The sequence below is a fragment of the Ips typographus genome, linkage group LG9 (assembly GCF_016097725.1).
Source record: "Ips typographus isolate SLU linkage group LG9, UJ_Ityp_2.0, whole genome shotgun sequence".
NCBI lineage: Eukaryota > Metazoa > Arthropoda > Insecta > Coleoptera > Curculionidae > Ips > Ips typographus.
The window spans coordinates 2,485,301-2,497,925 of record NC_138430.1 but is presented as its reverse complement, the minus strand read 5'-3'; the positions used below and the strand labels follow the sequence as shown (position 1 = coordinate 2,497,925).

Below are 12,625 nucleotides of genomic sequence, written 5' to 3'. Positions count from 1 at the left end.
AATTTTTAAAATTAACCCTAACTTACGCTAAGCTTCAAGTACTACAGTGCAAATGGGGTCCACAGGCTTCAGGCTATAGGGGGCGCCAAAATCACTATATCCATGCTTCTGTCAGCTGTAATTTAGTTGTCACATCCGTCAATCAGTTCATGTTATTAATAAACAGCTGCGAGTCAAACTGTCAAAGTTTTTAAACAATTAATAAAAAATTGTGTTAATGTTTGTGCTAAAATCATAAATTCACTGAGAAACAGATTATTAAAAACCCAAATGGTTAATACTAGACTGAATTTAAGCATTTAAATTCTCCAGGTGATCTTTACCAAACATGGAAAAGGTGAAATTCAAATCAGACCCACAAACTCAACCACCTACCATAAAAGTAAGAATAGCGAAACCAGAAGAAGCAGACAGACCAGATAGTGTAGTAGATGAACCCGTTTTTAACGTAGTGTATGATTTTGATGACCCTCAAAATATTAATGTCAACATACCACTCTTTATCAAGAAACTGTGGAAGATTGTTAACGATGAGACAAACGAGAGTATAATTGCATGGAATGATAATGGGGATGCCATTGTAATACACGATCAGTTGAAGTTTATATCTGAAACCTTACCCAGATATTTCAAGCACAACCAATTATCGAGTTTTGTCAGGCAGTTGAATCTGTATGACTTTCACAAGACTCAACCTTTGGAAAATTCAGAGTATTTGCATCAGTTTACACATCCGTTTTTTATGAGAGACCTGCCACAGCTTTTGCCATTAATTAAACGGAAAGCTACAGGTAAGTGCATTTATCATCTTGTTTGGTATCAGGTTTTTGTGTTGTGATAGTTTTATTGAAAAAATTCATATAAAAGTTTAAAATGTTTTGATTGGTTAAGACACAAGTTTCCTGTCCAGAAAAAAGGCAAATAAACATGGCAACAAGGCAAATTAAGGAAGTCAATGACATAAAGATTTCTTAAATGGCATACATGTTTGCATATCTTCATTTCCTATATTTTTTCCTTCTAATAAGATGCAATTTATTGTAACTTTGTGACCCGGCAACTGATGACATCATATTTAGCTTGTTTGGTACATGACCCCTCCAGCCATGACATAAGTTCCTCTCTCTCTCACACACAGCTGAACTTCAAGAACATAAACAATAATAATACAAATATGAGGTAAAACAAACCAGCTCCATGGAGGGAGCAGAGCCTATGTGACGACGTAATTTGGCAAAACCATTATTTGACCAACTGTCAAATTACGTCATAGTGACGTCACGTGGTGAGGGTAACACCAAATAACTAAAAATCTCTCTCTACTAAATGTCAATATTTTGTTTCTTGTGTTGTCGAAAAGATATACAAACATTAAATTAACTAATACAAAAGGTTAATCAGTAAATGCTCTCAAAGTACAGTCCACTGACTAACCTAAAAATCAGATGTAAACCCAGTTTAAGTAAAGTTTTTAGCTTAATTGAACTAAACTAGACGTAAACCCAGTCAAAACAAGTAAATTGCCATTGCGATTGAAATTTGAGTGGTAAATTAGCAGTAACTTTGATACCACTTTTCTGCCTGACTGTACCAAATTTTGTAGTAGTTTTTTAGGTTATTGGATGTGAAATTTAATAAGGATTCCAAAAATGATCTTAAAACAGTAATTTTCTCGTTCCAAGTTGGTTTTACAGGCAATTTTGTCCCTGACTGTTCTGAAACTGTGGTTCTGTCAGTTCAGACTTTGACACAGCTTTTCTTTCTGACTGTACCAAATTTTGTAGTGTTTTTTCAGGTTATTAAATAGGAAATTTAATGAGGATTCCAAAAATGTGCTTAAAACAGTCATTTTCTCGCTCCAAGTTGGTTTTACAGGCAATTTTGTCCCTGACTGTTCTATCAAACTGTTTTTCTGTCATTTTCCACACACACAATTTTTTCACATTTTTTATGTATTTTACTAATAAAATTAAATAATTTTCAGGTCGAACAAGAAAACCAGTTTCCGCAGCAAATTTAACTAAAAGTTATCCAGAACCTCCCAAGTCAACGGCTATTGTAGATGAACTAATGAACGCCATCAAGGACGTAAAAGCGAAAAGTGACACCATAACGGCGGATATGTCAAAGCTGAGACAAGAAAACGCGGCACTCTGGAGGGAACTGAACTCCTTGAGAGTGAAATACTCGAAACAAACGAAAATCATCAATAAACTGATACATTTTTTGATCGCGTACATGCAAAAACATCACCACCATACGAGGAAATCGGGAAGGACCGTCAGTGCGGCCAATTCGAATAAATATTTGAAGACCGGCCCGAAAATTATGGAGTTGGATTACAGATACCGAAATAATCCGCATGAGTTTTGGTCCGATTTTGACAGTCAACATCTGTCAGATCATAGCGACAATGAGGGATACACTGTGGTTGAACCGGCTGAAAACCATTATGAACATGGTAAGTTAGTGTATGCTTTGAAGAATTCTGTTAGTTAATCGTATTGTTACACTTTATGGGGGCTTATTGGGTTAAGTCAGACTTTTAGTAAACTCTCAACATTTACAACAATAATTTTTTACTAGTAATTACGGGTAAAGTAAATATTTTTCTTCATCAGGAAAATTTTACCAGTAAATTACTGGTAAACTAGAAATATTGTGTTTCTGACAGTTCTAGCTTTGATACTTCTTTCTCCCTGACTGTACCAAATTTTGTAGTGTTTTTTCAGGTTATTTAATAGGAAATTTAATGAGGATTCCAAAAAGGTGTTTAAAACAGTCATTTTCTCACTCCAAGTGGGTTTTACAGGCGATTTTGTCCATGACTGTCCTTTCAAACTTTGTTTCTGACAGTTCAAACGTTGACACCGCTTTCTCCTTGACTGTACCAAATTTTGTAAGTGTTTTTCAAGTTATTTAATAGGAAATTTAATGAGGATTCCAAAAAGGTGCTTAAAACTGTCATTTTCTCACTTCAAGTGGGTTTTACAGGCGATTTTGTCTCTGACTGTTCTTTCAAACTGTGTTTCTGACAGTTCAAACATTTACACTGCTTTTCTCATTGACTGTATCAAATGTTGTAGTGTTTTTCAGGTTATTTAATAGGAAATTTAATGAGGATTCCAAAAAGGTGCTTACAGGCGATTTTGTCCCTGACTGTCCTTTCAAACTTTGTTTCTGACAGTTCAAACGTTGACACCGCTTTCTCCTTGACTGTACCAAATTTTGTAAGTGTTTTTCAAGTTATTTAATAGGAAATTTAATGAGGATTCCAAAAATGTGCTTAAAACTGTCATTTTCTCACTTCAAGTGGGTTTTACAGGCGATTTTGTCTCTGACTGTTCTTTCAAACTGTGTTTCTGACAGTTCAAACATTTACACTGCTTTTCTCATTGACTGTATCAAATGTTGTAGTGTTTTTCAGGTTATTTAATAGGAAATTTAATGAGGATTCTAAAAATGTGCTTAAACTAGTCAGTTTCTCACTCCGTGCGTTTTACAGGAGATTTTGTCCCTGACTGTCCTTTTAAATTGTGTTTTTGACAGTTCTAACTTTGACCCTGCTTTTCTCCTTGACTGTATCAAATTTTGTAGTGTTTTTCAGGTTATTGGATGGGAAGTTTAATAAGGATTCCAAAAAGGTGCTTAAAACTGTCATTTTCTCACTTCAAGTGGATTTGACAAGCAATTTTGTCTCTGACTGTCAAACTGTGCTCAAAAGTTGCAAAAATCAGGGTTTAAGCAGTATTCGATACAAAACGTGTTTCCGAGATTTATGACAGTGGTCACGTGACTGCCTAGTTAAATTATCCACGAAAAACCACGCGATATTTGTAACTAATGTCAAAACTGTCAAAATTTGCAAGAATTACAGTTTCACAGTTACCGAATTAAGACGTGTTTGTCAAAATTGGTAAATTTTCCTGTCACACTGAATTTTACGTTTCTAATTTTACCGTACCGGTAAATTTACGCCCATCACTAATATTAACCAACTGTCAAATTACGTCATCGTACCGTAGGGTTACTAATTCATGGCAATTGTGATTTTAAAACACAGACAAGTCACAATCTTTAATGCCAATAATTTGAAAACCTCTTCACCAATTTTTAGAATCAGAAGAAAAACGTCTATCAACTAATCGGAAAATATACAGGGTGTTTCATTAAAAATGTATCAACTTTGTATTTTTTTCACTTTTGAGCTGATTTAGGAGAAGCCCCTTTTGTATTAACAGTTTTTTCTGCAAAAATAAAGACGTCACAAGCTGTCTAAATATACACATCAACCCTGTACATGTACAGGATTGATGTGTATATACGCAAACAGAATTTTGCTACCACCTTTTGTTTTCTTGTAATTGTCAAATTTTGAATTTTTCACATTTTGGACAAGTCCCTGTAAGTTTGTTATTATGAGAGCTAAACTAATACTCCGACAACGCCTTTTTGATTTTAAAATTTCTTAATAACAAGCAAACTATTCCACCCTGTACAAAATGCACAAACTATACAGAAATGCATTTTGTTTCAGACCAGACAACAAACAACAAGTGTGGTTCGGTTAACGAACAACCACCTCCTATCCACGAAGTGTATTCAACATCCAGTCAGGCAGTACCAGCGTCACCAGAAAACCAAGTTGATCACAATGTACAAGCACAATCATCAAGCCAACCGTCTAGTTCAGCCCTGCAACGATCAAATAGTTGCAAAGACAACATCGGTTATCTGATCGATAACTCCCGAATGGAGATATCCAACTTAAAGGAACTACTCAGAAATTTATCACCGGACGAAATGACAAACTTTTACAAATTAGTGAACGACAATTATAAGGAACAGGAAGACGAATTGGCACTTGAAGCCGATAACGATTTGATGTCGTTGAGTGGCGCTGAATTCGATGCCGGGCACGTCGAAGCAGAAATTGGGACGGTAAATGACAGTCAAGCTGTCACTTTGCCTCCTACGTCAGGAACAAACAACTACAGCGGAAAAGTAGTCAATAGAACAGTGCCGTCCTTTTTGGATAACAATCTGGACAAGTTTAATCAACTCGATACGCCAGCTCTGCCATTCGATGATATCATTGCTTTTGCAGGAAATTTGGAAAATAATCACGATTTAAATTTAGGTTCGGACTTGGTAAGTTCCGAGGAAGCTTTAAACAATGTTGCCGTGGATGATTTTTTTACTATTCATTGATTTTTCTGCATTGTAAATGTATACGGGTGTGGTAAAAATAAAACGGGCGAAACTAGGCTAATGCGCGAGACAAAGATGGAAAATTAGTCAAACATTTATGTATGCCAAGAATTTTGGTCACGGCGTTGTCATACTTACCATTCTAATTAATTAATTATGTTAATGGGACATTCATTCATTGAAGTGATGTGGGGTGTCCTCCATGAAATTAAGTTGTTTTCTGGTGTTGCTACCACCCTGTACTAGGTTTGATCGGAGTGATTTTTTCTAGCTAAGCCTCAGAGACACAGTCTAAATAACCCCTCCACCAAAAATCACCCTTTTACAACGTTTAGAATGTGAGTTATGGTGATTTTGCCGGTTATACACACTGATTTCAACGTTTTTACTGTTTTTCCCCATTTTCTGGTGTTGCTACCACTCTGTACTAGATCCGATCGGGGTGATTTTTTGTTAAGCCTCAGGCACAGTCTAAACAACCTCTCCACCAAAAATCACCCTTTTACAACGTTTAGAATGTGAGTTATGGTGGTTTTGCCGGTCATGGACACTGATTTTAACGTTTTCACTATTTTTCCCTATTTTCGAGTGTTGCTACCACTCTGTACTAGATCCGATCGGAGTGATTTTTTGTTAAGCCTCAGGCACAGTCTAAACAACCTCTCCACCAAACATCACCTTCCTACAACGTTTAGAATGTGACTTATGGCGGTTTTGCCGTATACGGATACTGATTTCAATGTTTTTACTGTTTTTCCCCATTTTCTGGAGTTGCTACCACTCTGTACTAGATCCGATCGGAGTGATTTTTTGTTTAATCTCAGGCACAGTCTACACAACCTCTCCACCAAAAATCGCCCTTTTACAACGTTTAGAATGTGAGTTATGGTGGTTTTGCCGGTCATGGACATTGATTTCAACGTTTGTACTGTTTTTCCTCATTTTCTGGTGTTGCTACCACTCTGTACTAGATCCAATCGGGGTGATTTTTTTGTTAAGCCTCAGGCACCGTCTAAACAACCTCTCCACTAAAAATCACCTTTTTACAACGTTTAGAATGTGAGTTATAGTGATTTTGCCGTATACGGATACTGATTTCAATGTTTTTACTGTTTTTCCCCATTTTCTAGTGTTGCTACCACTGTACGAGATCCGATCGGGGTGATTTATTTGTTAAGTCTCAGGCACAGTCTAAACAACCCCTCCACCAAAAATCACCCTTTTTACAACGTTTAGAATGTGAGTTATGGTGGTTGACACTGATTTCAACGTTTTTACTGTTTTTCTCCCATTTTCTGGTGTTGCTACCATCCTGCTCTAGATCCGATCGGAGTGATTTTTTGTTAAGCCTCAGGCACAGTCTAAACAACCTCTCCACCAAAAATCCCCTTTTTACAACGTTTAGAATGTGAGTTATGGTGATTTTGCCGGTTATACACACTGATTTCAACGTTTTTACTGTTTTTCCCCATTTTCTGGTGTTGCTACCACTCTGTACTAGATCCGATCGGGGTGATTTTTTGTTAAGCCTCAGGCACAGTCTAAACAACCTCTCCACCAAAAATCACCCTTTTACAACGTTTAGAATGTGAGTTATGGTGGTTTTGCCGTATACGGATACTGATTTCAATGTTTTTACTGTTTTTCCCCATTTTCTGGAGTTGCTACCACTCTGTACTAGATTCGATCGGAGTGATTTTTTTAGCTAAACCTCAGGCACAGTCTAAACCACACCTCGACTAAAAATCACCTTTTTTACCATGATAGAATGTGAGTTATGGTGGTTTTTAAATTTTCTGACAAACGTTCCATCCTTGTTTAGCTTATTAATAAGTTACGTTTCTCTGTCCTTTACATGGATGTTCCTATAGGCGATCTTATTTTTACCGCACCTGTATTTTGTATCGTTTTCTTTTTTACAATAGGTTGAATGGGTACAGTTTTTGAAACACACGCATCATTAAAAAAAATTGTTTTTTTTTAATTTGGTATACTTATACCATTTCAATTTAGAAAAAAACGTAATTATTAGATATCCTTTTAAGATAGTAACTTAATTATTAAGTATTTAACTGAAATAACGTATTTTTATTTGTAAATTGTGAAATAAAAGTTATCGTTAAAGCATATTTTACAAGAATATTTTTCACTTCCACCAATTGTCAAGAAAACTTTTAACACCGTCTGTAACTTTTGTGCTGCTAGTAGAAAATTCAATTTTGACAGAAAATCGAGAATTGTATTAGGAGAGCAGGAACACAAAGTAAATACTTTATGTTACTCTTGATACTCTAAATCCACCAAATTGTCAAGAGAATTTAAAATACCGTCTCCGTCTTCTGTGCTCCTGGTAGAAAATTTGATTTTGACAGAAAATCGAGAATTGTATTAGGAGAGCAGAAACGCAAAGAGGTACATTTCTGATAATGCAATCATCCACCAAATTGTCAAGAAAACTTAAAACACCGTCTGTAACTCCTTTGCTCCTGGTAGAAAATTCGATTTTGACATAAAATCGAGAATTGTATTAGGAGAGCAGAAACGCAACGAGGTAAATTTCCGTTACTCTTGATACAGCAATCATCCACCAAATTGTCAAGAAAACTTAAAACACCGTTTGCGACTTCTGTGCTCCTGGTAGAAAATTTGATTTTGACAGCAAATCGAGAATTGTATTAGGAGAACAGAAACGCAAAGAGGTAATTTTCTGATACTGCAATCATCCACCAAATTGTCAAGAAAGCTTAAAACACCGTCTGTAACTCCTGGTAGAAAATTTAATTTTGACAGAAAAATCGAGAATTGTATTAGGAGAGCAGAAACGCAACGAGGTAAATTTCGGTTACTCTTGATAAAGCAATCATCCACCAAATTGTCAAGAAAACTTAAAATACCGTCTCTGACTTCTGTGCTCCTGGTAGAAAATTGAATGGGTACAGTTGTTGAAACACACGCATCATTAAAAAGAATTGTTTTATTTATGCCTTTTCCATTTTTCCTTTTCAAAACAATGATTTTCAGTGTTCAACGCCATCTATACGTGGCTGCTTGAACTTGTACAATCAACCACTGAACTGAAGAGAGTACCTAGAAAGGCAATGCTATACCCTTTCCATTTTCCCTTTACAAATCAGTGATTTTCAGTGTCAACTACTCCATTTCGACTGAACATATTTCCGTTATTTAAGGAACTAGAAAAAAGTGTAAAACAGGAAAGTTGTAGGAAATTTCATCCTCTACAAGATTGTATTAAGGTCTTTTTGTTCTCAGGGGCCTCCTTAAGGAGTTTACATTAGTGTCAACATGAAGAGTACTGAAGAGAGGAAAAAACCTTCTCTATTAGACGATTGTGGATGTAAAAAAATGGAGACGTAAGTAAATAAAACATTACTTTATTAAAATATCTTGTGTATGAACGGTACAAACACTACGCCTCATGTAAAAAAATCACAGATTTATGACGGTTGTATAAAATGTAAGTTTACACACGAGTATAATACTGCACAAGCTAGTAAATGTGAATTTTTTTATCAATCGGCTTCCTACACATATGGCACCGCGTTAAGGTATCAGCGCATTTATCACAAGTACCGTGACCGCAGAAAAACACCACATTCTTCTTTCTCTCCATACAAATACTACAAGCGTGACTCTCCTCGATTTCTCTGATTTTACTTTCCAAGTATTTCATCCGTTCCGCACTGGATTGTCTACTTTTTCCCCCGATCGTTTTACCGTCCTTAGTTAATCGACGCTGAACCAGTTCAGAACAAATCAAGCATTTTTTCATACGAGCGGAACAGTCTTCGCAAGCAGGTTTATGCCCGCACGGTTCTAAAGTTACATTTTCCTCACTCACTTCAGAACAAACGTGACATTCCGTAATGTTATTTAACGCGTCTTCGTTCCACGTTTGTTTCGTTTCTGATCTACTTGCTTTTCTACTCATTCTGCCACTTTTAGGCGGGTTTTCAGTCAAATTGTAACTATTATCTAACCTAAGTGATAAACAGTCTAAGCTTACAGGAAGATCGGTTGAACTATTATTAGGAGGAACAACCCTTTTTAATAATTCTTTCGCTGGACCGTCGGGTAACAAATCAAAAGCTGTTTTTCCTTTACTGTTTGTCAGTTCAACGTTTATGCCACGTTGTATTAGGAAATATGCTAAAGATATTGCTGTTCTATGTTCGATATTGTCCATTTGTTGAAATATCGCGTAAACGCCGGGACTTTGAGTGTTGCTTATTTCGGTGTTTATTTCGCTACGTTTGATTAATACGATATGTAATGCACTGTCCAGGTCCTCGTCTACTGCGTTGATGTCCGAGTTTAAATTAATCAGTAGTTCAATTACGTCGCAATGACCTGTAAACGTATGGTTTTTTTAAAACACAATTTAATCAAGTTAACCTAACCTAACCCAGTGTTGCCAACCCTTAAATTATGATCAATTTCCCCAAAAGCGTTTTAGAAAACTTGCCAGAAAGGGCCTATCCCACATATCATAAATTTTAGTTTTAATGACTGGAATCGAAAGAATAGGATCAAAAAACTAATTTTTCATATTCTTGAAGAAAAAATTATGGTCGTAAATGTTCCTACATTAGTTTGAATTTGTCCATTAAATTTAAAAGATCTGTTTTGGCGCGCATGTGACGTACGTAATTCTGGGCGATTTTATTGGCTGTTGCACGCCATCTGTTTCACTTCTTGTCGCTGATTGGTTGATAGTGTAGTACGTCACCGACGGCGGGCGTTTTAAACATGAGATTAATGTAGTTTTTATCATCATTTTTTTTCTATTTAGACTTAATATTTTTGAAAACAAAAAAATACGTGTATAATATTTTCAATCCGTCTTTGTAGTTATGAAATAAAAAAAAATTGTGGGACAGGCCCATATACTAAAATTTCCCAGATTATTTGAGGATATAATTCTACTTTCTAGAACTTTCCTTTTAAATGTCCACTTAAATATTGTAATTTTGCCCTAAAAAACATTTTAGTAAGTTATTTGAGGTTTTAAGTGAGTTGATAACCGAATATTTAAAAAAAACTCTTAGAGTAACTCTGACGCCCTCTAACGGCCAAACTGTTTCACCTATCAAACCATGTTACCGTGTCTTTAAAAAGCCCGTTTCATTGGCCGTCCATTCGCCTATTAAAGTTTATACAGAGTGTCCCAAATAAGCGAGTTATTTGAGGTTAAGTGAGCTAAAAAACTGACAGTTTTAAAAATTTCTTAGAGCAACTTTGACTCCCTCTAGCGGCCAAAATTGTTAACCTATCCAACCATGTGGGCATATCGTTGAAAAACCCATTTCATTGGCTGTCCATTGACCTATAAAAGTTTATACAAAGTGTCCCAAATAAGCGAGTAATTCGAGATTAACTGAATTGGTGCACTGATTTTTTCAAGGCAAATTTTACCCCCCCCCCTCTAGCGGCCAAACCGTCTAACTAACTAACCGACAATGGCAAGCTCTTTTTTTTTAGTTTTCCACAGATCTATAAAACTATATACAGAGTGTCTCAAAAAGTTATTTGAGGTTAAGTGAGCTAAAGAACTGATATTTTTAAAAATGTTGTAGAGCAACTTTGACTCCCTCTAGCAGCCAAAATTGTTAACCTATCAAACCAAGGTGGCATATCTTTGGAAAACCCATTGCATTGGTTATCTATTGACGTATAAAAAAGATACACAGTGTCCCAAATAAGTGAGTTATTTGAGGTTAAGTGAGTTGATGCACTGAAAATGTTCATAATTTTTTATGACAAATTTAGCGCCCTCTAGCGGCCAAATCGTCCAACTAACTAACCGATATTGGCATGCTCTTTTTTTTAGTTTTCCATAGACCTATAAAACTATATACAAAGTGTGAGCTAAAAAACTGACATTTTTAAAAATTTTATAGAGCAACTTTGGCTCCCTCTAGCGGCCAAAATTGTTAACCTATCTAACCAAGTTGGCATATTTTTGGAAAGCCCATTGCATTGGGTATCTATTGACGCATAAAACATTATACACAGTGTCCCAAATAAGTGAGTTATTTGAGGTTAAGTGAGTTGATGCACTGAAAACTTTCAAAATTTATTAGGACAAATTTAACGCCCTCTAGCGGTCAAACCAGTAACCCTATCAAATCGCTTTGCCATATCGTTGGAAAACCCATTTCATTGGCTATGAATTGACCTATAAAAGTTTATACAAAGTGTCCCAAATAAGCGAGTAATTTGAGATTAACTAAATTGATGCACTGATTTTTTTCAGGGCAAAGTTTACCCCCCTCTAGCGACCAAACCGTCCAACTAACCAACCGACATTGGAAAATCCTTTTAATATTAGTTTTCCATAGACTTATAAAAGTATATGCAAAGTGTCCCAAATAAGCGAGTTATTTGAAGTTAAGTGAGTTGACAAGTGACATTTTTTTAAAATTCTTAGAGCAACTTTGACGCCCTCTCGCGGCCAAACCGTCTTAATCAACCGACTTTAATACGTCATTGGAAAGCGCTTTCTATTAGCTTTCCATGGAGGTATAAAAGTCTATACAGAGTGTACCAAATAAGCGAGTTCTTTGAAGTTAAGTGAGTTGGGGCATGGAAAATGTAAAAAACTTGTTAGAGCAAGTTTAACGCCACCTAGCGGCCAAACCGTTTAACCTATCAAACAATGTTGCCATATCTTTGGAAAGCCCTTTTCAATCGATATCCATTGGGGCATAAAAGTTTATACCGATTGGACCAAATATGCGAGTTAATTGAGGTTAAGTGAATTGGTGCATTAAACATTTTCAAAATTTCTTAGAGCATCTTTGACGCCCTCTGGCGGCCAAATGTGATGAATAAGTCACAATACCCACAAAACCAATACAAAGGATACAGACAGCGTTTTACAGGCAATTTTGTCGAAGACTATCTTTTAAACTGTGTATTTGGCAGCTGAAAGTTTGACAGCGCTTTTCTTCCTGACTGTACCGACTATTTTACCGTTTTTTAAGTTATTGGATAGGAAATTTAATGAGGATTCCAAAAATGTGCCTGAAAATATGATTCGGTCACTACAAATGGGTTTCACAGGCGATTTTGTCACAGACTGCCGTGAAAATGGTGATTCTGTCAGTTCTAACTTTAACACCGCTTTTCTTCCTGACTATAAAATTTTGTAGTGGTTTTCAGGTTATTGGATAGGCCATTTAATGAGGATTCCAAAAATATGCTTAAAAATGTCATTTTCTCACTCCAAGTGGGTTTTACAAGCGATTTTATCTCTGACTGTCCTTTCAAACTGTGTTTCTGGCAGTTCAAACTATGACACCATTTTTCTACCTGACTGTACTAAATTTTGTACTGTTTTTTTAAGTATTGAATAGGAAATTTAATGAAGATTCCAAAACTTTATTTAAAAATG

The 12,625-nt window shown here is 35.9% G+C and overlaps 2 protein-coding genes across 2 annotated transcripts in view; one reads left to right on the top strand and one right to left on the bottom strand.

Moving 5' to 3' along the window:
• Nucleotides 1-85: 85 nt before the first annotated feature.
• Nucleotides 86-7,340, top strand: LOC145733374 (uncharacterized). The gene is made up of 3 exons (XM_081986148.1): nucleotides 86-791; nucleotides 1,985-2,461; nucleotides 4,538-7,340. The coding sequence occupies exons 1-3, from the start codon at nucleotides 329-331 to the stop codon at nucleotides 5,209-5,211; spliced, it is 1,614 nt and encodes a 537-aa protein (XP_081842274.1). The 5' UTR covers nucleotides 86-328; the 3' UTR covers nucleotides 5,212-7,340.
• A 1,247-nt stretch (nucleotides 7,341-8,587) lies between these two features.
• The window catches only part of mib2 (E3 ubiquitin-protein ligase mind bomb 2), a 31,514-nt gene continuing 27,476 nt past the window's right edge, over nucleotides 8,588-12,625 (bottom strand). The window contains exon 12 of the mRNA XM_081986151.1: nucleotides 8,588-9,579. Within this exon, the coding sequence (XP_081842277.1) occupies nucleotides 8,720-9,579 (860 nt within the window). The 3' untranslated portion in view covers nucleotides 8,588-8,719. The remainder of the gene's footprint in view (nucleotides 9,580-12,625) is intronic.